Genomic DNA, 26,240 nt, shown 5'->3' with positions numbered 1-26,240 from the left:
GACTGGTTTTTGTAACTTCTCTAGGCTGTCACAGTTTGATTTTTGAAATTATGAGGAGTATAATAGAGTCCTGTGTTTGAGAGAGAGGTGCACAAATTAAAAACAGGGGGAGGGGGCAAAAAAAGGGCAATTCCTGTGAAGAAAACACTCTATGGTAATTGACAGCAGAAAATTCCTTTCAAAGACTGCATGTTTGTTCTATATGTCAAAGTGAGCTGTCTCTCTAATAGTTCCTGGAATTTTTGAAGCATTGCTTAAAGGATTATGCAAAAGTAATTTTTTTACGTAAATAACATTGAAGTACATCTATATCTATACTTTGCAAACCATGACATGGTGTGTGGCAGGGGGTACTTACAGTATTGCTGCCGCTCTCCCACACCGCCCCCTTCTGCTCCCCTTTTTTCCTGTTCCAGTCGTGAGTGGTTTCCAGGAAGAATGGTTGCTGGTAAGCCTCCGTTTGAGCTCGAACTGCAACGAAGTGAGCTGCTCTTCTTTGGGTCTTCTCTATTTCTGCTATCATTCCTTTCTGGTGTGGATCCCAGACTGAAGAGCAATATTCATGTACTGGCTGACCAAGGGTTTTGTACACCAACTCCTTTCCAGGTGAACTACACTTCCTGTGGATTCTTCCAATGAATCTGTCTGGCATCTGCCATAGCTGTCATTAATTTTATGTGGTAATTAGACTTGAAATTGATCCTCTTGCTTATTCCTGTATATTTTATGGAAGTAACTGCTTCCAGTGATTGTTCAGCAATTGTCTAATCATACAGTCGTGGATCTTTCTCCTATTTACGTACAGTACATTAGACTTGTTTGTTGAGCATAAACTGCAAACCCTGCGCCAAGCATCCATCCTTGATAGCTCATCCTGCCTGTCACTACATATTTGTAGCTTTGTGACTTCTCTTTACACAACGATATCGTCAAGTGGGGAAAAACTCGTGGAACTTCCAACATTGTCCATTAGATCATTTATTACAGGATGTTAATAATATGTGGGAAAACTCTCTGGAATGGATAGAGTACTTAGGAAGAAGGAAAAATGTTCATGTATACATATGGTCATTGTTTTTTTTTTTATTTTCTTGGTTACTGGCACTTTTTTGTTGTTACATGTTTGCTTCCTGTTGATTCTTTTTGTTTACAAATTACCAGCTTGGTTCTTCAGGTATTTTCTCTTCTAAAATGTTGTCTTCTGATGAATGAATGAATGAAATGAAATGCTCAAAAATCTACCATCTATATTTCTAACATGATATCCCGGAACCTGGTACCAGTTGCAGCATAAAGGCAACAAAAACTTCAATATTAAAAATTTTGTGTAGTTATTGACAGAATGTAAAAATTTAAAATGCTCTTATAATCTACTCATAAAGAGGTACAGGGTGTCCGAAAAGTCTTTCCCTGATTACATAAATTGATAACTCAGGCTAGAAGTAAGATACAAATATGAAACTGGTGTCTAATTGTTTACAAACTATCAAAGTTTTTTTCACATATCAGCAAACTTCCACATGAGCACCCGTGGTAGCATGTAGCACATCTAGACGATATTCAATTTCCGTCCACACCTTAGCCAACATCACTGGAGGGATCGATTCAACGACTGTGATTATCCGTTGCTGCAGGGTTTCAAGATCTGGTACACGTGTTTGGTAGACCTCGTCCTTGACATAACCCCATAAAAAGAAGTCTAATGGGGTTATGTCAGGAGAACGTGGAGGTCAAAATCGTTGGCCCATCACGACCAACCCATCACCCAGGAAAGGTCATATCGAGATAGGCACGGACGTCCAAACCCCAATGAGGCGGTGCACTCTCTTGCTGAAACAAGACATCGGGGTGATACTCAAGCATCTGAGGAACAGCATACAGTTGCAACATGTTCAGATACACCGCAGATGTAACAGTGGCCTCAGCGAAGAAGAATGGCCCGATAATTCGATCGTGCAATAGCGTGCACCAAACATTTACCTTGGGACTGCCTCTGGTGCACTCCATGACCATGCCAGGGGGTTGTGAACCCCAAATGCACGCATTATGGCGATTCACTACTCCATTGACAAAAAAGGTCGCTTCGTCGGAAAAGGCAATTCGTCTGAGATAACCATCATCGTCCTCAATACGTGATACCATTTCGACCGCAAAGTCATATCGACGTGTACTGTCATTGGGCAACAACGCCTGAACAATTTGCATTTTGTATGCACGAAACAATAAACGTTTGTTTAAAATGTGATGGAGAGAGCTTTTTGGCATCTGTAATTCGTGTGACGCCCTGCGCACCGATTTCTTCGGACTTCGCAGAAAAGACTGCCTTAGAGCTTCCACCCTGTCTGCTGAGGTTCTCGGTCGACCAGACCTCGGAAGGTCAGCAACTGATCCTGTGTTCTTGAACTTCTCATACCAGGCTTTAATGCTCTTGACATCATGTGGATTCCTTCTGAATGTTGTCTGGAAGTGTGTCTGCACTGTGGTTGGTGATCGTGTCTCATGGTACCACAGGACACACTGTGCCCTCTCCTGATTGGTTAACATGGCTTCTTCAGCACTGCACCTCATCCACTACTTACGTACTACGAACCTAAAACAGAAAAAAAACTTTGATAGTTTGTTAACAATTAGACACCAGTTTCAAATTTGTATCGTACTTCTAGCCTGAGTTATCAATTTGTGTAATCAGGGAAAGACTTTTCAGACACCCTGTATAATCTTTTGTTAGAAGCTTAACACAATAAGACAAATATTACAGTTAGAAGCTGTGTTAAGTCTTGATACAGCATAACTGACGACTTGCAAATACACAGACTTCATTCATCCAATATTTGAGAATTACTACATTTTGGCTGTTCATTCAGTGCAATTTCATTGTCAGGCATGAGATTTTAATTTATTGCTTTTTTACCACCAACTTGATTCACTACACATTTTGCCGTCAGTGTCCACATATACCACTGAATGTACTTTCAAAGTAATATCAGTGTACTACAGATGGTTCAGGAGGTATGACATCATAAACATTAAACTGCATGAAAAACTAGCTTTTGCTTAAAATGGAGCAAAAATTACCCACTTTATATTCATCCATTGTTTCACAATGAGAGCACGTTGCAACTTCCAACAAACTTTAAGCATAATTTCAAACCTTTCCTTTACTTTATCTTGCTTAATTGCTTAAAGTCAGATGTGCAACACATTAAGTAATTGTAAAGTAATCAAACATTTGAAGCAGTTTTATACATGATAGCGTGGTTCTTTAAAAAATTGGTGGTTTAATGCGATAACAACGAAGACTGTTATTATTTTTGGATATTTATACGAGGTGAATGACGGGACTAATTTTCATGAATCTGTGGGAAAGGGCTTAAGAAGAAGCGTGATCTGAGAAGTTAATAAGAAAATATAGAAATACGCAACATTAAAAGAGAATAAGGTGCAAAAAGAGATACTTTCAGAAGAAAAGCATTAGGTTTTGAAGAATTCTAGAGCAGGACCAGAAATAAGAGTACAGGGGGAAATGGTCTGGAGAAAGATTGATGAAGAGATAGAAGAATATCAGACGAATAGAAGCGAACAAATGGTGGGGAACTGAAACTGTCATTCTGTCCCCGAGTGGCCAGATCAGGAAGAGGATAGAAATCAGATCATCTCCATTATCAACACTAATATCTATCGCCTCTTCTACAATACTGTCACAGTTGGCCTTAATGGATGTATCAGGCAAATTCACAGTTGTCAGTCCCCATGGTGTATCCACTTTCACTGACGAATCATTTACTCTCTTGACAAATTCAATTCCACCTCAGAGAGAACCTGAAGCAATTTTTCTGTGCTGTGGTAGGAAGGACAGTAGTTTCGTTTCTGTGCCCCTGCTACTGCTGTAGCAGTGGAGTCCTATATTGAATGGGATTTTTTGTAACCTGCAGTTCATACATTTCAGATGCACCCCTCTGCCTCATAGAGTGATGAGCTCAAATATCTCGTCTTGTCCATTCAGTTATTGGGCGACACAATGTACGTCACAACGCAAACAAACAGTAGCATCACACAGTGACTTTTAGAGGTAGTGGGGCTGAGACACTGTGTCACGTTTCTTCTTATGTGTTCTGATAGCACTTTCCATGTTTGGAACTTGTTGCAATTGTTAATAGTCCACCAGAAGCTGCAAACATTGTTGTCAGACATGTTTCAAACTTGGTATAAATGTAGCTTTTCATTGTAAAAGCATGTTGCAGGAACAGGTTTATAGGTACCACTGTGTACAGAGGAGATCGGGCTCCCTCCGTATTCTTGACAGAAGTGAAGTTTTTGAGGATTCAAGCTCTTTGCAAAGTGAGTTGTAACTTTCTACAAATGGAAGAATTGTACTCTGGGAGAACTAGAGTGTTAGAGTCTCGTACCTTCTATACTGACCGAAGATGCTGGGGACTTCAATTGCTAAGAACTCCACAAAGGAAAATACATATTATGTATTTATTTATCCAAACGAGGAAGGTGCGGTCCACAGAAGTAGGCTCTCCAGGGGCCTCACCATTCTTGGGCGACATCGTGCTCAGCTGTTGTCGGGCCCCAGCCTTTGCAGCATCTTTTTTCTTCCGTGCTGCAAGTCTATCCTGTGCTATTCTTTTCCCAGTCCCTTGGGGAACATATCTGGAATAGTTTTGGGAATGTGTTCTGCATTTTTAGTAGTCTGCATCAGAACAAACCCTCCACTTTTTTTTAGTTCTGTGTTTCTTTCTTCATTCCCCTTCTCCTATCCTCCCTCTACTTTGGTGTCTGAGGTTTCTTTGTGGTCCTTCCTCCCCCCTGTGTGCTCCTAACGATGGGCCCATGCGTCTGGTGTGTAACAGGTGACTGGGTAAGGCACGGTTTGCAGCTCCGGGTCGACAGGTAGAGTTCGCACATACCCCCTGGTACAAGCAAGGCCCGGGAAGGGGTGACTGCATGAGCTGTTACCTTTCCAAATTGCCAGTTAGTACCTCTGTCAGGTGTTCGGGAGATATGATCTGAGGTGTGAACAATCACCTAAATTGGGTGAGGCTCCCTCTGAGGGGCGCCCCCCAGTTGGAAGGAGTGCGGCAATCGGCAGTTGTGGGGAATTTCCTTGCAATGAGCCAAACATGTACTTCTCAGTCTATGTCTACTAAATGTAAACAGAATGAGGCTACCGATACAGAGACTCTCCCAGCTGCACCTCAGTTCCTTGTGGTTTCACGTAGTGAAGACAGTCAGTCCTTTGCTACGGTTAGTCTGTTTATCATTCAGAAAGGTGTTGATGCAATTGCTGGCCCTCTGAAATCCTGCTCATGTTTATGCAATGGCACGTACTTTTGTAGAGTACTTGTGATTCTCAAGCACAACAACTGCTTGCAGCTTCGCTCCTCCGTGGCTATCCTGTTTATGTTGAAGCCCATCGAATGCTGAATTCTTCACGTGGTGTTATTTACACTAGGCTGCTCGATGGACAGTCTGAGTCAGAAATCCAAACTTACCTCTCTGATCAAGATGTGATTGCAGTCCATCAGGTGATGAAAAAGGTAGATGCATCCGTAGTGGCCACATCCACTCTTTTTTTCTTATGTTTGATAGAGTAGTGCTTCCATCAGAGATTAAAGCAGGCTATGAAGTTATCACAGTCTGACCATACATTCCGAACCTGATACACTGCTACCAATGTCATTGTTACGACCACACTCGAATGTCCTGTCGACGCACAGACAAATGTGTAACCTGTGGTAGGGATGCTCACGTGGGTGATTGTTCGCCTCCTTCCCCTGCTGTATCAATTGCAATGGTTACCATGTAGCCTCCTCCCAAGATTGTCCCATGTATCTCGATGAGCAGTCCATGCAGGAGATCAGGCTGAAGGAAAAAGTGCCTTAGCCTGTCGCTCGCAAGTTGTTGGCTAGTTGGAAACCCAGTGTTTTACCATCTGGCACTTACAGTACCATTCTTGCTGCACGAAGGACATGACCACGCAGGTGTGCAACCTCAAATTCTCCTCCAGCTGTGCAACAGATTTACACCTCACGTGGCGAAATCACCTGCTACACAACCGGCAGGCCGGTAAGGAGAGAAGGAATACTTCCATGAGGACTTTTTACGTCTCTCTACCAAACAAACATCTGAATCGTCGTCTGCCAACCACAAACGCTCCATGAAATCAAACAAAGGCAAATGATCTTCTGCTTTGCTGACTTTCAGATCCTCTTCAGAGGTGTCGCCGTGGTGCACTGCCAACTGTTTTTCTGCTCTGGACTCCACAGACCGACCGAAGAATAATGCCGATGCCTCTGTGGATCTCTGGAGCAGGATCCTCCAGCCTCTGCACCTTGTAGCAGAGTGCCTTCGATGGCTGGCACTTGGCAGCCCCTTCATTTTTTCCCTCCTACCCTTCTCCTATCATGACTCTCCTCCAATGGAACTTTCGTGGCCATAGCTCCAACAAGGAGGAATTACGGCTGCTCTTGGAATTGCGGCGTCTACTTGTGCTCTGCCTCCAGGAAACAAAATTGTGTCCTCACGAGAGCTTTGACCTCTTGCATTTCTTTCCGATCCACTTTGACGACCCCCACCTGCCTGAACACCCGGTTGCAAGATGTTGCAGTCCGCATTTTCCTTTCTTGCATTACCATTTCCTTTTTTACTATTTACATCCTTCATCCATCATTCAGTGTCATCAGAGCAAACTTCCTTCCACTTATTGGGCAATTCCATTTCACTGCTCGGTGACTTTAATGCACACCATCCTTTTTGGGGCTCTCCCTGAACGTGTCAGAGAGGTGCCCTCTTGGCTGACCTTCTGAGTCAATTCAGCCTTAGGCAGTTGCGCGGCTTTACGTAACGTAAATAGTCGCGCGGGATGCTGCTAACACCCCAAATAAAAGTGGTTATAATGACATTGCTGTGCAGCATATCGATATGAATATGTTTACTTTATAAATGGCTATTTAGAATGTTATCTCTCAGTACTTTATCGTTTAATTTAATATTACTTTAGTATTAAATTGCGTTATTTGAAACATATGCAATAATTCCCATTTTTTTTTACAACATTTTGTTTAATTATTTATTTCTGTTATTCTTCATACTGTATTACAGGTATAAGAAATTATACGAGGGTTGTTTTTTAAGTAAGGGCCGTTTTTATTTTTAAAAAAAGATACAAATACTTTTGTAAAAAAACTTTTATTTTTTGATTCTACACACTTTTACCTATTTTTCTACATAGTTGCCTTGTTTATTTAAGCACTTGTCATACCGTACAACGAAGTTTTTAATTCCCTCTTCAAAGAATTCAACCGCCTGCTCCGACAGCCAAGAGTTCACGGCCGCTTTCACTTCATCGTCGTCATTGAAGCGCTGCCCGCCAAGATGGTGTTTCAGGTACCGGAAAAGGTGAAAATTGCTAGGAGCAAGGTCGGGGCTGTATGGTGCATGTTCCAAAACTTCCCAGCCAAAAGAATCAATCAAATCCCGAGTTTTTTGAGAGGTGTGAGGCCTAGCGTTATCGTGCGGGAGCAAAACTCATTTTGTCAGCATGCCGCGCCTTTTCTTTTGAATTGCTATGCGGAGCTTCTTTAGAGTTGCACAGAAGGCATCTGAGTTGATTGTCATTCTTCGTGGCATAAAGTCCACTAGCAAAACACCGCGCCGGTCGCAGAACACAGTTGCCATAATCTTGCGCTTTGACAGCGTCTGTTTGGCTTTGACCTTGACGGGTGAGGTTGTGTGTCGCCATTCCATCGATTGTCGGTTGCTTTCGGGAGTGATATGGGATACCCATGTTTCATCTCCAGTGACAATTTGACTCAACATGTCGTCCCCTTCTTCCTCGCAACGAATCAAAAAGTCCAATGAAGTGGCAAATGTCTTCCCTTTGTGGTCCTCTGTGAGGAGTCTGGGTACCCACCGTGAACACAGTTTCTTAAAGTTTATGTTTGCAGACACAATTTTGTACAAAACCGATCTTGAAACTTGTGGAAATTCCAAAGAAAGAGTGGAAATGTGAATCTTCTGTCCTGACGAATCTTTGTTTCGACTGCAGCCACCAAATCATCAGTGATCACAGAGGGCCGGCCTGAGCGTTCTTCGTCACGGACGTTTTGACAGCCATTTTTAAACTCTCTAACCCATTGACGCACTTTACCTTCAGTCATTGCATTCAAGCCATAAACTTCTGTTAACTGATGATGAATTTCTGCAGCTGTTAGGCTTCTCGCGGTCAAAAAACGTATCACTGACCGTATCTCACACGCGGCCGGCGATTTAATAATCGCAAACATTATAAAGTAGCACAGCGATGCGTACACGTCAGCTACAGAGCTGCAACTTGCATCAGTGTGAACGGGAAGGATGCCGGCAAGTGGCGCGGTGGCTTGTTGCGGCGTCCGCGCGAACTACGGGACTATACGCGCGAACGGCCCTTACTTAAAAAACAACCCTCGTATGTATAATCAAACATTTGTTCAGTTAACTCATACAAACATTTTATGAAATCAGTCACTATCACTAGCTGCAAGGGGCGCGTTATCGTAACACTTTTCACACACATTTCTCATGTGCTTTACACACGTAACTTTCAAACATTGAGCACAGTGCAATTTAACTTTTATATCTTTACTCTGAGGACAAACTGTGCAGTGCCTGGGCTTAAGTATTCTTTGTTCAGAAGTTGGTGCATTGTTGATGTCTGCAATTCCAGCCACTTTTGCAACATTCTGTCTAACTTGTTTAGGCAGGGAGTGAGTGGCTGCTCTCTTGCACACTATGGGATTTACTAATGACCTTCTGACATCACGTAAAAACATTCTTCAGGAAATCCTCTCATTGTTATTATTTGCATATATGATGAAGGCGTTAATGCAAGCAATGTCAATCATTTGGAAAAATAGGGCAAGTGGCCAGTGTCTAGTTTTTCTTGATGTTGAATAAGTAGCGCACATTTCATCTATTGTGTCCACACCTGTTTTGATCGTATTGTACATTTTTATAATTTCTGGTTTCTTTTCCTCTGCAGTATTGGTGTCAGTGGCACCGTCATGATGCAAAGATGAAAGAAGAATAACGTTTTTGCCCTTCTTTGGCACATATGAAACTATGGTGATATCCTTTTTGAATCCAAAAAGGCTGCTTCTAAGTTCACGACCTCTCATGCAAACAAAGTCTGAAGGGAGCTCCTTCTTATTCTTTATAAGAGTTCCTACTACTGTAAGTTTCTTTTTGAGGAGCTCTTCAACCAGTGGTATGGAACAAAACAAGTTGTCTAGTCTCACATTGTGTCCTGTGCCTTCAATAGGCCGTAGAAGACTATTTACTATCTCCTTAGGCGAGTTTGACAGTGCAAAGGGACCCTCTGGCTGTTTCCCAACACAGACTTCCATTCCCAAAGTATACCATGTTCTTGCGTCACATAAGGTGAAAATTTTCAAACCATATTTCGCCGGCTTGCTTGGTATATACTGTCAGAAACTGCATTTGCCTCTAAATGCAACCAGTTGTTCATCCATTGTAGTATATTCAGACACAGTATAATTACTGACACAAATTGACATGAATAATTCAAATACTTCTCTGAACACAGCTAGGCGTTCAAGTTCTCTACGCTGTGGTCTGTCTCGAATATCATCGAATCTCAAACAACGCAATAAGAAACAAAAGTGCTGTAAACTCATTGTTGCATGAAATATTGCAATTCCAAAACCATTTGTGTCCCATAAGTCTTCTGGTTTTGGTGTCCTGCCCTGTAATGCCCAGCCAATATCAATAGACCCAGAAGAGATTTGATTTCTTCCTCATTTGTTTGTCACCACGGTCTCTTGTGACATTTGATGCAGTGTGTTGTATGTAAATATTTGTGCACGATGTAATTGTTCTAATTATTATGTCATTTATAAATATCGAAAAAAAGTCCACAGCAGTTTCTGCAGATTTTGTGATAGCTTTCACATCAGGGAGATGAATAATGAGGTCTACACTTCTAGTTCTTACATTACGACTAGGACAACTGTTCGTCCATTTTGTAACCTTATTCTTTCCAATAAAAAAATCATGCTTGCTTTCATTATCTGCTGCGCATATTTGCAGTTCCAGTTCCAGGTTGTCTTCATCCTCCGTTTTCGTGTCACTGTGATGAGAGAGAACTTCACAACTGTCTGTTTCCTCCTCTTCCTCATCTCCTCCTTCAAAAGTTTCGTCTAAGACTTCTTCCAGAAGCTTCTGCACTCTTTCTTGTTCTATTTCCTAATGATCCATAGCTATTTTAACTGCAGAGGGCGACAAAATACAAGCAGCTGCTACGGAACGCAGCTGTGCACTTTCTCGCAGCACCACAACATTCAGAGTCGCGCAGGATGCCAACAACACCGCAAGGCACATTGTTCTGTGTTTTCTTGGAACTAGCGCTTCCATTGTAGATTCTTTTGTTACTCAAAGCTTTCATATTACGTTCTAGAAAGGTACCAAAGAACATGACGTTATACTCCTATCCATTATGTAATAATCCATCGATAGGGATGACTGGGGTGTTCTGAATACCCCGTGCGACTGCTTAAGGGTTAACAATGGAGCACCCATGTTCCTTTCAGACTGCACACACACTTACTCCCATTTGGATCTCTCGTTCTGCACTGCTCAGCTTGCCCATCGTGTCGAGTGGTCCGTTCTCTCTGACACATACTCGAGCAATCATTTCCTGTGTGCTATCTGTTTGCTGACTCCTACCCCACATACGTGTAAATCCGATTGGCAGCTTTCTGAAGGTGGAGGCTTTAATCCTCCCTGGTGACCTTAGATGAACAACTTTTCCCCACTTGTGATGGCCAGATAGAATACCTTACAAATGTTATCTTTACTACCACAGAATATTCCATTCCCCGCATTCAGTTTTACTGCACTATGTCCTAGTCCCTTGGTGGACTGAGGCGTGCTGCAACACAATTTGCAGGCAGAGATGTGCTCTGTGCGTTTTTAACCTTCATCCTACAATGGCGAACTGCATTCGTTATAAACAGTTGCATGTGCATTGTCATCGCGTTCTTCGAGATAGCAAAAAAGCTTGCTGGATTTCATTTATTAGTCCTGTAATAGTTCCACTCCTCCTTCCACCGTGTAGGCCAACATCCGGCGGCTCTCTGGGACCAAGATCCATTCCCCAATTTCCAACCTGACCGTAGCAGATTGTGTCATAGTGGCCCCATTGCTATCTCCATCACCTTGGGCTGCTATTTTTGCAGAGATTTTGAGCTTCACCCACTGTCATCCTTCCTTCCTCCAGCAGAAATGAGTGGAGGAGGCTTAGGCAATACCATTCTCTTCTCAGAATTGTGAGTGCTACAATGCCGCTTTTACCATGAGGGAGCCAGATCGTGCTCTCACTTCATCCCGATCCTCCGCCCCAGGGCTGGACGCTGTTAATATTCAGATGCTGCAGCACCTCTCTCTTGTGGGAAAGCACTTTCTCCTTCATACATGCAATCACATCGTGGAAAAGGCACGTACGCCAGATACTGGCATGAAGCCACTATTATCCCCATATCTAAGCCTGGTAAGGACAAGCACCTTCGTTCTAGCTACTGCCCCATTTTGTCACCAGCTGTGTTTGCAAGGTGATGGAACATACGATTCATGCCCAGCTGTTATGGTGGCTCGAGTCTCACAATTTACTAATCACTGTACAGTGTGGATTTCGAGTGCACCGTTCTGCAGCTGGTCATCTCATCACATTGTCAACCCATTTCATGAATGGTCTTCTGCAGAAATACCAGACTGTGACCGTGCCTTTTGATTTGGAGAAAGCCCACGATGCCAGTTGCAGGACTGGTATCCTCTGCACTCACTACACGTGGGGTTTCTGAGGCCGCCTGCCCTGTTTCCTTCAGGAATTTTTAAAACACAGAGTTTTCAAGGTACCAGTGGGCTCTGCCTTGTCGGACACCTTTATCCAGGGAAACGGTGTGCCTCAGGGTTCTGTCCTGACCGTTATCCTCTTTGCTATCACCATTGACACTATAATGGCCTGTCTCCCGCCGGGCACCTCTGGCTCCTGTTTCATTGGAAATTTTGCGATCTTCCAGGTGTACCGGTATGAAATGAGCATTTTTTTTGTGAAGATGAAACACTAATTTTGAATTGAAAAGTAAAAACATTTTATTCAAAGTACTGACCCTTGCTTTCTATACATTTTGACCACCTTTCTGGCAATTTGTGGACACCACGCCAATAGAAATGTTCGTCTTTTGAAGCAAACCCATCAGACACCCAATTTTCGACTTCTTCGTAGGAATCGAAGTGTTCCTCAGCCAATGTGTGTCCCATTGATGAAAACAAATGGTAGTCGAAAGGGGCCAAGTCTGGTGAACATGGCGGGTGGGGTAGAAGCTCCCAGCCAAGTGTTTTGATTGTATCCTGAACCAGTTTTGCTTTGTGTGCAGTTGCATTGTCGTGTAAAATAATTACTTTGCCATGTCTTCTGGCCCGTTCTGATCTTTTTTTCTATCAATGCATAGTTCAAATTGATCATTTGTTGTCTGTAGCGATTAGTATTCACAGTTTCACCAGGTTTTAGAAGCTCGTGATACACCACACCTTTTTGATCCCCCCAAACACAGAGCATTGTCTTCTTGCTGAATCGATCTGGTTTTGCAGTCGATGTTAATGGTTGTCCCGGATTAACCCATGATTTTTCCTGTTTAGGATTCTTAAAATAAATCCATTTTTCATCGCCAGTAACAATTTGATGCAAAATTGATTTTCTTTCATGTCTTTGAAGCAAAATTTGACAAATGGTTTTTCAGTTTTCCATCTGTGTTTCATTCAGTTCATGTGGAACCCATTTCCCACACTTTTGGATCTATACCATAGCTTTCAAACAGTCAGAAATTGTTTGTTGTGCAACATTTAGCATTGCTGCCATTTGCTTCTGACTTAAAGTATCATCTTCATCCAATATTGCTTGCAATTCGGCGTCTTCAAACTTTTTTGGTAGTCTTCCACGTTCTTCATTTCTTACATCAAAATCATTATTTCTGAACTGTTGAAACCATCTTTTGCATGTTGCTTATGATAGAGCATGATCACCATATGCCTCGACAAGCATTCGATGTGGCTCTGCAGCACTTTTTTTTTTCAAATGAAAACAAAAAATTAATGCTTTCCGCAAATCATCACTTTCTGGTACAAAATTCGACATTGTTAACATGATGAAAACATATGTTGTTGTTTGTTCCATGACTTGATGTATACTAAATATCTTTGACAGATGTCATACCAACCAAACAAAAAAAAATTTAAGGCTCGTTCTCAACAAATGTTCCCTATCGACACATTTGTATCTTAACGCTCATTTCATACCGGTACACCTGGTATTGCAGTTCTTCGCGGACTTGTCTCCTTGACCAAAATCTTCTGTGATGTCTGAATCGTCTTTACTCCTGGAGCTTCAACAATGGCTTTCACTTTTCCACTGACAAACTCATTCATATGAATTTCTGTCAGCGCAGTGGGTTTCTTCCACCAGCTTTACATGTTGGGCATGTTGCTCTTCCATTCAATGACACCATGAAATTTGTGAGGGTCATGTTCGATAGGAAAGTTTCTTGGTCCTCCCTTGTGTCTCACGTGGCTGCCTGTTGTACCCAGTCCGTCAGTGTCCTACATGTCCTCAGTGGTACTTCCTGGTGAGCGGATCAGACCGCCCTTCTCCATTTGTACCGAGCCCTTGTCCAGTTGAAACTAGACTATGGTTGTTTCATTTATGTATCAGCACGTCTGTCCATCTTATGCAGTCTCAATACAATCCACCATCATGGCACCTTTTACACTAGCCCGGTAGAGAGTTTGTATGCAGAAGCTGCCGAACTAGGGCTGTCGTACCGACGTGATGTTCTCCTCAGCAATTACACACGCCTTTAGTCTGACTTTGACTCTCCCGCACCATTGCCCAGGAGTAGAACATTCAAAGGTGCTCAAAGTGGTGATCCCGGACACCAATACACTGGTGCACTCATTGAAAGAATTCCAGTGTTGCCTGCTGAAGAGAATTACAAGCAAGCATGATACATTCGTGCATGTCCTCTGGAGTTGTTGGAATATCGCGATGGACGTCTTTAGTGCATCCCCAAAGAAAAAAGTCCGGAGGATTTAAATCGGGAGACCTAGCAGGCCAAGTAATTGTTCCTCCTTGACCAATCCATCTGGAAGGTTCAGAACACGATGTGCACACAAGGCATTATGTGCTGGACAACCATCGTATTGATCCCACATAAGCATTATGGTTCTTAGCGGCACTTCATGCAGAGGAGGAGGAAGAATTCGTCTGAGGAAGATGGCATATGCTGTGCCGTTTAGACTACCACTGATGAAATAAGGGCCAATAATTGTAGTACCAAGCATCCCACACCAGACGTTAACTCTCCATTGACGCCGATGTTCCACCTGTCTAAGCCATCGTGGGTTGTCACTGGACCAATAATGCATGTTCCTCGTATTTACTTGTTCTTTGTTTGAGAAGGAACATTCATTGTTAAATAGAACATTGGAGAAGAATTTCTGGTTAGCGAGGATTTGCTGCTGTGCCCACTGACAGAACTGTACATGCTTCTGGAATACATTCTTCGATTCATTGCACAATTACATAAGAAAGGTTATTTTGACAATTTTCGGACACTTATAAAACTATATTTTCACAAATTATCAGTACAAGTGATTTGGGTATGTAATTTATTTTGTAGCAAATTGGTTTTTGTAGTTCACGGTTCTGCGAAAAAATACTTCACCCCTGAACTTCACTGTGTATCAATGCAAATAAATGTGTGTTTTTTAGAATTTTTGAAACCTACCATTGTCCTTTGCATAATCTGTGAGCAATTAGTCTCCAACAAATTTTACATATTCACATGTACCTTTACCTTTAATCCATATAAATACAGTTTCATTAACAGATATCTTACGTCTATTACGTGTATACAAGGAGAAGGGTGAGGGTGACATATACGACGATTTTCCAAAGTCTTTATTTGCATTTTCACAAACATGGTATGTGCGGTAGGCTATGACGTCACGGTCGACAAAGCTTTCCAGTCCTGATACGTTAGGAACTCCAGTACCACCTCGTACAATAGCGACTGTCAACCAGCCGTTGCCATGCGAAAATGTATCGTTCAGATCAATACTGAAGTTAAGTCTACATCCACAAAAGACTGCAGGTCCATCTAGTAGAGAGTGTGCAGCGACAGATTTTATGGTATTTTTCTTCTTATCAGTGGCAGATGTTGTCATTTCGACGTCTTCAATTGTTTTATATATTGTCTGTCTTGCACGGCGACGATATCTTCTGTATGGCATCTTGGCAATTAGTAGCAAATTGGCAATTGTAATTTAATTACTGTAGCAGATTTTCTAACTAACACATTGTGTTACACCTAGTTTACCCTTAAAAAGGAGTAGCCCCATATATTATCTGAATTTATTGTAAATTAACTAACAACTATAATTGACCTCAAAATGTTTAGGAAACTAGTAGTTTTTAGCACAGGTTTCTGTATTGCTTTAATAGAAATCTTGTTTTGTGTATTTGCATCAGTTCTTATAGAAAATTAGCAACTTTTTAGCTCAACAGATTAAAAGATGACCAATGGCTTAGTTTAAAGTTAGTTGTTTGTGTCTTGTAATACGTTGTGCAAGCCAAAACGCAGCCCCACTGTGAATGCTGTTCTCGAGCATGGGATGGGTCGGTTAACATTTGTAAGCAGCTGGAAATTGGCCTGGCTACTGTCAAATGATTGGCAGCTGCTGCGAATCGGTGTGTTTGAAGAGCTCCCGAGATCTGTGAAACAGGTACCAGAGGTACATCAAGCACTATCCTCTTCTGTTTATCCTTCCTCCTCTGCAGAAAGTACACGATCTAGGCATCCCGTACTTGGTGGATGAGGACCAGGAAGGACTCAGGCTTTTATACCTATCCCCCTAGCCAACAAGTTTGAGGCGCTCTCTCTCATTGAAACTGAAACGTAGCTAGTGGGATTCACTTCATCTGTCTTGGGGAAACCTGTTTTGTCCAGTGTTAAGAGGCAGCAAATACAAAAGAGTAGGGGGTCTATTAATCATCGGAAGTTCAAACATATGGTGAATGAAAGTACCCCTTAGGACAGCAAGGGACAGAAGAGGATGCCAGGTGCATTCAGTGTGCATGTCTGAGGGCCTCATTTAACAATTTGAAGAGGCTATTCCAGCAGCCATTGAGGGAACAGGGTGTAATCAATTTGGTTAGTCACTGTCCTTCACCCACCTGTCTCCTCTAATGTTCCCATCCCAGCACTATACAGCCTTCTGTTCCACCAAAACACTCACAATCTCTTTACTTCTGTCCTTTTCTGCTATCCCCCGCCCCTCACCCTCCGTCTTACCTACTGACTGCACCTCGCTGCCTTACCCTCTCCCCACCTTGTCCCTGTATGCTCCCACAAACATCACTTGACCATCCCCACTCCTATCCTGTTATCCTTCCCCACTCTGCCCCAACTTCCTTCTTACCCCCATCACCCAGGTTGCTTCTTTCATCACGTGCAGCTGCTCACAGTCTGGCCTCAGCAACCAGAGACAGTGGTCGCATGTGTGTGTTTTTTGTCTTATTCAGAAGAAGGCCTTTTGGCCATAAGCTTACTTGTTTAGTAGTCTTTTTGTTGTGCCTGTCTATGACTCAACATCCCTCATTATCGTGAGTAGCAGTCTACCCTTTTCTTAATATTACCAATAATTTGTAGATTCTAGACATTGGCGGCATGTCACTCTGACTATCACAACTTTTTCTTTTTTTTCCAGAAAATCAGCACTCCGTGTGTGTGTGTGTGTGTGTGTGTGTGTGTGTGTGTGTGTGTGTTTATTTGTTTGTTTCACATCTGAGTGTTTTATCAGGACTTTTGTTACTCAAGCATCTAGCTGCAGCTTGCCAGATGTTTGCTTCCATCCCTTTCCTGCCACATACTGATGCGGACGTCCCTCTGTTTGCACCGCCGCTCTGTTCCAGACTGTCGATGATACTCAGGCACCAGGGGATCGGGGCAAACGTGGTGCACCGCGACGTGGAGGAGAAGTTCGACCTGGTGGTGGAGGCCAACGATGCCATCCTGGAGCGTGTGGTGAGTGAGTGGCAGCCGAGCTTGTAGTCTGGTGGTGCGCAGCATGGCTTGTAAATGCGTCACACACCGTTATCGAGTAGTCTGTAGCAGCTGCCTCCTCTGGGTCATTTAGCCCTGCTTTGGTTTTTGTCATTTGGCAAACTATCATCATGCTGCTGCTGCTGTGGATGATGATTATGATGATGATGGTGATGGACGACAATGATGATGATGATGATGATGATGATGATGATGTTGTTGTTGTCATCGTCATCGTGTACATTATGAAGACTGGTTTGTTGTAGCTCTCCATGCTACTCTATCCTATGCAAGCCTCTTCATCTCCGAGTACCTACTGCAACCTACATTCACTTGAACCTGATTCCTGCATTCTTGCCTTGGCCTCCTTACCTACTTTTGACCCATACACAGTTCCTTCCATTATGAAATTGATGTTCTCTATGTTTCGGGATGCATTCTGTCAACAGATCCCCCCTTTTAGTCAAGTTTTGTTTTCTCTCCTACGTTGGATTTGGTACCTTCTAATTGGTTATTCAGACTACCCATCTACATCATTGGCCCCTTTCTTAGCTTGCATTTATCGCAATCCTCTCGCCCGGAGCGAAGTCGCAAGGGACTAGAAAAAAGCGGAGGTGACTTCTGTTTCTAAATGGGGTAAAAGAACGGCCCCATGAAATTACAGACCAATATCCTTAACATCAATTTGCTGCAAAATCCTTGAACATATTCTCAGTTCAAATATAATAATCTTTCTTGAGGGCAAAAAGCTGTCCACAAATCAGCACCATTCTAAAAAGCGTTACTCGCGTGAAACTCAACTTGCCCTTCTTTCACATGACATCCTGAGAACTATGTTAAAAGGCAACCTGCAGGTTCCATATTTCTAGATTTCTGAAAAGAATTGACAAGATACATTGCTGCAGACTGTTAATGAAGGTACTAGTGAAAGGAATAGGCTCCCAGATATGTGAGTGCTTTGAAGAATTTTTAAGTAATAAACTCAGTACAATGTCCTGTTCATCGAGAATTTGTCACAGCCAAGGATATCGTCAGTAGCGCCCCAGGGAAGTGTGATAGGACTGCAGTTGTTCTCTATATACGTAATTGATTTGGCAGACAGGGTGGGCAGCAGTCTACAGGGTGTGGTAGACAAGTAATGAGACTGGCCGCCGCGCGGCGCCCCAGTCGCTCGCAGGGCGGTCTCCACCTGTACGTCACGTGGTGGGGGATCTGAACTAACAATAGAACGGGTTCGCAGTCGCGTCGGAGCTCTGGTGCAGTGAGGGTCGAGCTTCGCGTATTACGTTGTTTGTGTGCCCGTGACACTTGTGAAAACGCTGAAGATGGATCGCTCGATAGAACAGCGGTATGCAATCAAATTTTGCTTTCGCTTGGGCAAAACTGCTTCGGAAACTTTTGCTATGATTACGGAGGCCTACAAAGAAGACTCCCTATCGAGAGCTCAAGTGTTCCGGTGGTTTAATGGATTTAAAAACGGGAGGGAATCCGTTGAAGACATGGAACGATCTGGACGCCCTTCAACGAGTCGTGTGGATGAAACGGTGGCCAAAGTGAAAGAACTCCTGGACTCCGACCGTCGTTTAAGTCTCAAAATGATCGCCGATGAGGTCTCCGTGAATAAATTTACGGTTCACCAAATTGTCACGCAAGATTTGACGATGAGGAAAGTTTGCGCAAAATTGGTTCCCCGAGTGCTCACCGCCGAACAAAAGCAACAACGCGTGGACGTTTGCCGTGAGATGTTGAATGATTTGGAAAATAATCCACACTTTTTAGACAACGTAGTAACAGGCGACGAATCGTGGACATTCCAGTACGACCCGGAGACGAAAGCCCAGAGCTCGGAGTGGCACACACCGGCATCCCCGCGGCCGAAGAAAGCGAGAATGGCAAAGTCCCGCATCGAGACAATGCTGATTGTGTTTTTCGACAAGCGGGGGTTAATTCACAAAGAGTTAGTCCCTCACGGGAAGACTGTCAATGCCGAATTCTACAAAGATGTCCTTCAGCGATTGCACAGAGCCGTCAAACGGAAGCGACAGGACCTTGCTCAACGCTGGTGTCTCCACCACGACAACGCTCCGGCGCACACAGCGTTCCTCGTGACCTCCTACTTGACCCGAATTGGAGTTGAAGTTTTGCCACAGCCACCATACAGCCCTGACTTGAGTCCTCCTGATTTCTTCCTATTTCCGAAGGTCAAAAGATGCCTGAAGGGTCATCGTTTCGACGATATTCCGAACATCCAACGTGCTGTCACGAAGGCACTAACTGGCATAACTCAAACGGACTACAGTGGGGCCTATGAAGCTTGGAAAACGCGCTGGCAACGTTGTGTCGACGCCCAAGGCGAGTACTTTGAAGAATATTAACGTTTTGTACAAATTGGATCAATAAATTTGTTTTTCTAGACTGAGTCTCATTGCTTATCTACCACACCCTGTATGGTTGTTTGCTGACGATATTGTGGTGTACGGGAAGTTGTTGAAGTTAATTGACTGTAGGAGGATACAAGATGACTTGGACAAAATTTTTGGTTGGTGTGATGAATGACAGCTAGCTCTAAATGTACAAAAATGCAAGATAATGCCGATGACTAGGAAAAACAATCCCATAATGTTCAGATACAGCATCAGTAGTGTTCTGCTTGATATGTCGATTAAATATCTAGGTGTAACTTTGCAAAGCAGTATGAAATTGAATGAGCATGTAAGGACTTTAGTAGGGAAGGCAAATAATTATTTGACTTTGGTTTATTAGGAGAATTTTAGGAAAGTGTGGTTCATCTGTAAAGGATACTGCAAACAGAGCACTAGTGCAATCTCTTCATGAGTACTGCTAGAGTCTTTGGGACCTGTACGAGTTCGGATCAAGGAAGACATTGAAGCGATTCGGAGGTGACTCACTAGATTTGTTATCAGTAGGTTCAAACAACATGCAAGTGTTACAGGGATGCTTCAGGAATTCAGATGGGGCCTGTGACGTCGGTGGCATAAGTTATTCGTTATATAAAAAAAAAAAAAAAAAAAAAAAAAAAAAAAAAAAAAAAATTTACTATATATATATTTTATATATTTTTATTTTTAATTTATCAACATGCTTCTTTCTCTCAGGGATATTGTCTTTTCTTATCACTTTTACTTACGTGCATAAGTAAATATGAAAGCGGTTCTTCAAGGGCCTCAGTTACTCATGTACCAACTTTGGATTTTGAACGTGGTGACTAAAGTATAGTTGTCGTTAACTGAATTGAATGTAATTTTGATAATTTCTGTTTAATGACTGCAAAGCAAGGCTTGAGAGAATTTCGATTGTTGCCGTGGAGCGGCCAAGATAAAACTTACTGAACTCGTGGAATCTTTGTAGTTTAAAAACATGAACTTTAACGTAAATTAATTTTCTGTTGCAATTTAAAAAGGTTCTTATAACGAAATCTCTCCCATTTACAGTTACTGTTAACACTGAAAAATAAAGTAATACTTCGGCGCGTAATGGCCGACCAGAGGCTGCATCGGAAGATGAGCTTCTCGCAGCGCAAATTACTGAAAAAACGCTTATTAAAAATAATTAGCCACTGCGAACATTTGAGGTGACAACTATTACAAAGAAATTCATTTTGTAATAATAATAACAAGTTTATTTTAGCAATAAATACGAATAACTTACATGAAATATGTGTAGCCACTCAGTGGCTGCCTTCCGTATAGCGAAACAAAATAGTGTGTGTACCACAAAATACGTCCTTCCTCCTCGGCCGTAAAATCACGTCTCTTTCGATCCTTTTTTATTTTCATAGACATTAAGTAAAGATGCTATCGCTGCATATCAGTTGTTTCAAGAACATTAACTATATCTTTTACACTAATTATATTCATAAAATACGTAAACTATGATTTACAACCGCTAAAAATGTCAATATTTATGTGACGTACCGTCACAGGCCCCTGGTAGGAAGTTGACATTCTGTTTGCGAAACATTGAGGAAATTTAGAGAACCGGTATTTAAAGCTGGCTGCAGAATGATTCTACTGCTGGCAGTGTACATTTCGAGTAAGAACTGTGAAGATAAAATGAGAGAAATTAGGGCTCGTACGGAGGCATATAGGCAACTGTTTTTCCCCTTGCTCTATTTGTGTGTGGAACAGGAAAGGAAATGACTTGTAGTGGTATGGGGTACCCTGTGGAAGTACCACACGGTGGCTTGCAGAGTATGTATTTAGATGTAGATCAAATCTTCAGCATTCATCTGTAGCAGAAAATTCAATAGCTGCAATTCTCGTCATGTCTGAACTGTTTCACATCTGTACAAGGCTACACTCCATACAGATTCCTAACACTTTAATTTGTATTACCTATTTACAGATACTCTGTTTTAGTAATACTTTCCTAGCTATAGGCATTCTACATTTTATATCTTCTCTGTTTTGGTCATCAACTGTTGTTTTGATTCCCAAACAGCAAAAATCATCTATTTGTAGTGACTCATTCCATAATTTAATTCTTTCAGCACCTTCCAATTAAAGTTGACTAGATTCCATTACCACTATTCTACTTTTGTTGATATTCACCTTATAGTCTCTTTTTGAGGCAGTATTCATTCCTTTGAACTGTTTTTTCAAATGCTTTGCTACATGTGACAGAACTGAAATGTCATCGGTAAGCCTCAAAGTTTTCATTTCTTCTCCCTGAACTTTAATTCTGTTTCCAAATTTCTCATTGGTTTTCTCCGCAGTTTCTTCAATGTTCAGAGTGAATAACATCAAGGATTAGCTACAACACTGTCTCACTCCCTTCTCCATCAATACTTCCATTTCATATCCTTTGACTCTTATGACTGTATTCTGGGTTCTATGCAAGCTGTTGGTGATATTTTCATTTTTGTGCTACCACTATTATAACAACTCACATGGAGTATGTCTTCTTTCTGTCTCCAGTACTAAGTCACTTATGACTTGAAAATATGTGATCAGAATTTTACATTAAATGTTTTCTTCAAGTAGGTGGATTCAGACTATGGAATAATTGAAGGCAGCCACCCACTGCGTAGCCAAAGCGTACAGTGGTAGACAGGCAGATAAAGGAAACGGGTCTTGTTGCATAATGTCTGGACAATATTTTCCACTCTTGGAGTAGGTCACTTTTTGCTTTTTTCATTTCCAGTGATGATTTTTCTATGTGAGAAATTCTCACTTACACCATTGTTCTGTGTGCACATGAAACTGCAAGATTCTACATCTACATCTGTACTCTGCAAACCACCATGAAGTGCGTGGCAGATGCTACATCGCGTGGTACCAGTTGTTAGAATTTTTTACTGTTCCAGTCACATATGGAGTGCGGAAAGAATAGGTGTTTGACTGCCTCTGAGCATGCTGTAATTATTCTAATCCTGTCCTCGCGATCCCTATGTGAGCGATTCGTAAGGTGTTGTTATATATTTGTAGACTCACTATTTAAAGCCGGTTCTTGAAACTTTGTTAGTAGATGTCCTTGGCATAGTGTACTTCCGTCTTCAAGAGTCTGCCTTCTCAGTTTCTTCAGTATCTCTGTGTCACTTTCCCACAGGTCAAACTAAAACCTGTGACCATTCGTGCTGCCCTTATCTGTATATGGTCATTACCACTTGAGCAAAATTCTAGAATGGGTCACGCGAGTTATTTGTAAGCAATCTCCTTTGTAGACTGATTGCACTTACCCACTATTCAACCAATAAACCAAAATCTACCATCTGCTTTACCCACAACTGATCCAATATAATCTTTCTATTAACTATCCCTGCAAAGTGTTACACCCAGGTATATGTATTATTTGGCCAGTTCCAACTGAGAATCGTTGAAATTATAGTCATAGGACACTATTTTTCGTTTTGTGAGGTGCACAATTTTACATTTCTGAACATTCAACAACATTCTGCTATGCCACTGTGGAAAAATCTATGAAAAGATCCTGGAGAAGAGAATAAGAAGCAGTATTGAAAGTAGACTGCAAGAGGAGCAGTATGGTTTCAGACCGGGAAGATCAACAACGGACCTCATATTTGTGGTAAGGCAACTGCAGGAAAGGCACTATGAGTACGGGAAGGACTTAATCATGGCCTTTTTAGATATTGAGAAGGCGTATGACAGTATCTATAGGGACAAGCTCTGGGATGTGCTGAACGCAAAAGGGATAGATGAAGAAATAACACGAAAAGTCAGAAAAATGTATGAGGGAAGTGAGAGTTGTGTGAAAGTGGGGAGGGAACGTACTGCATGGTTCAAGCTGGAAAATGGGCTGCGACAGGGAAGTGCACTTTCGCCTTTATTGTTTATTATTGTTATGGATGAAATCCTACAGCAAGTATCAGATGCAATTGGAGATCATAAAATGAAAGCAGTGCTTTTTGCCGATGACCTGATGTTATGGGGAAATTGCGAGGAGGAGGTGCAAGAGCAGTTAGATGTATGGGAGGCAACGGCAGCACAATATGGAATGCATTTCTCTGCAAAGAAAAGTGAAATAATTGTCACAACAAGGAAGAAGAATAGGCCAAATGTGGATATAACTTGTGGAGGGGAAAAACTACAAGTGGCAGAGAACTTCAAGTACCTGGGAAGCATGATTGAAAGTAAGGCGGGAAACACAATGGAAATAAATGAAAGATGCAGAAAAGCAGGGCAGTTCTTCAAATGCATTAGGGGGCTTATTTGGAGCAAGGAGGTGCCACAGAAATCCAAGGGAATTATATACCGAACCTACTTTGTCCCCATATTGGCATACGGAAGAGAGACATGGGTAATGCACAAAAGCGACAAAAGTAGAATACAAGCTAGTGAAATGAAGTTCCAGAGGAGCAGGTTGAGTGTAACAAGACGAGACAGATTGCGAAATGTGTATGTGAGGGAAAGACTAAAGGAGGAACCAGTACAGGACAGGATAGAAAAATCAAGACTGCAGTGGTATGGACACATGAAGAGAATGGATGAGGGAAGAATTCCAAAGAGGATGTTTGATCTGCAACTGGAGGGGAAGAGGCCCAGGGGAAGACCAAGAGATAGATGGGTGAAGGGAGTGAAGGAATGTGTGATGAGAAGAGGAGAGAACTGGACGAAGGTGGAAGAGGGGGAATGGTGGAAAGACAGAACACGATGGAGAGGCTTGTGTTCCCGACAGACCCAGCCAGTGGCTGGAAACTGTCCAAGATGATGATGATGATGATGAACATTCAAAGCAAGTTGCCAATCTCTGCACCACTTTGAAATCAAGATGTGACTGAATATTTATAGATAACTGCATCATCTACAAAAAGTCTGAGCTTACTATCAAAATTGTCAGCAAGATTATTAATATATAGCATGAATAGCAAAGGGTTTCAACAAACTTCCCTGCGGCACACCAGAAGTTACTTTTACATCCTATGATGACTCTCCATCCAAGGTAACGTGCTGCATCGTCCCTACTGTTAAGTCCTCAGTCCAGTCACAAATTTTATGTGATACATCATACGATCATACTTTTGACAATAAGTGTAGATGTGCTCTGAGTCAAATGCTTTTAGGAAATCAAGAAATACCTCATTGCTTTGATCCAAAGCTTTCAGTATGGCTTCTGAGAAAAGTGGAAGTTGGGTTTTACACGATTGATGTTTTTGCAGTCTATGCTGGTTGGCATGGAAATTCCTGTAAATGATTCAAAATTTGGAGGGGAAACCAGCAGGATACTACCCACTAAAACGTGCTCTATTCAGACTGTCCAAAGGGTTTTACTGTCTCTTTCTCATAAATTTTTGATTGGAGATTTGAAGACTTCAAAACAAGAAGCGGCTAACTATTAAGAAAATCAAATTTGGCTCTTTGTTATCACTGAAGTGTAAAATGCCGTTCATGTCATGTTGGTGGTGTATTAATATTATAATTTCAACAGACTTACGTTATGTGCAGTTGTGGTAATGAATGTGTCATCATTTCCTTGAACATAATAAGTTGTAGGAAAATGAAATACCTCAACTTATTGTTAAGAATTATAAAGTAGCAACTCTTTCATGGCTCGATGTTTGTCTTCTTTGGCCGTTGTTCAGCCGAGCTGTCTGTTCCATTCTTATGCACAATATCATGATCAGTGGCCCAGTGATCTATGTAGGTTACGTTAGCTGTGTTATTATGTGTATTCACTGCCCAGACTCCTCAACTAAATGGATCATTGCCGTGTGCCGTCTCTGCGTCATCACTGTTGGTTCGGTCGATAGTAGGTAACAGCCAGGTTGCGCAGGGGCTGCTTCTCATGTATTTTGCAATTCAGAATACAGCCGAGTGAGAATTTAGATTGGAACTAAAAATGTGAAATTTATGACCTGTTTTGTTATTCTTCTGCAGTGAAAACATTTACATATGGGGAGTACTGTAAAAATGTGTAAAAATGAAAAAATAAAAAAAATTCAGAGTGCAGGATTGAAAGAACTTCCCTGTCATCTCAATTCTTTCTCAAGTCATACAAAAAGCCCATTTTCAGCTGCCCACACATACATCTTTTCGTCATCTAGGGGCCACATCACCTGAGCCGTACCTCTAAGGAGGAATCTGTGTGTGTGTGTGTGTGTGTGTGTGTGTGTGTGTGAGAGAGAGAGAGAGAGAGAGAGAGAGAGAGAGAGAGAGAGAATGAGAATTTAACACTTGCCTAACCTAATTTTAAGAATAAAGAAACACAATTGTGGATTTCTTTTTGAAAGGCATCACATTTCAAATTCAAGAAGTAACTTGAAATAAGTACAGCTGTGAGGTTGCGTGTGCGAATGTGTGTACTCACACTAGAAAAACAGCAAGAGCTCTAAAGTCGAGTGTTGACGGTTTTCTTCTGTGTGTTTGTGTGTGCTACATGCCAGTCGTCCATGGGTATGTGGTAGTCTTTCTCTTATATCTTTCCTAACATTAGTAAACTGATAGATGTAAAAGTGTGTGGTGTCAATATCGAAAAATAAAAAGAGAACTTTTCCAAAGAATTTGTTATTGTTGTTCTGGTCTTCAGTCCCGAGACTGGTTTGATGCAGCTCTCCATGCTACTCTATCCTGTACAAGCTTCTTCATCTCCCAGTACGTACTGCAG

At 42.0% G+C, this 26,240-nt stretch overlaps 1 protein-coding gene across 2 annotated transcripts in view; it reads left to right on the top strand.

The window, feature by feature from the left end:
• LOC126427003 (exosome component 10) overlaps nt 1–26,240 on the top strand; it is a 187,298-nt gene that overhangs the window by 22,562 nt on the left and 138,496 nt on the right. For both annotated transcript variants that reach the window (XM_050089155.1, XM_050089154.1), the window contains exon 3: nt 17,030–17,141. In XM_050089155.1, coding sequence (XP_049945112.1) covers nt 17,030–17,141 — 112 coding nt within the window. The remainder of the gene's footprint in view (nt 1–17,029; nt 17,142–26,240) is intronic.

This window comes from Schistocerca serialis, chromosome 11 (assembly GCF_023864345.2).
Source record: "Schistocerca serialis cubense isolate TAMUIC-IGC-003099 chromosome 11, iqSchSeri2.2, whole genome shotgun sequence".
In the NCBI taxonomy this organism is placed as follows: Eukaryota; Metazoa; Arthropoda; class Insecta; order Orthoptera; family Acrididae; genus Schistocerca; species Schistocerca serialis.
The sequence above is the reverse complement of the archived record's forward strand: the minus strand, read 5'-3'. Positions and strand labels throughout refer to the sequence as shown.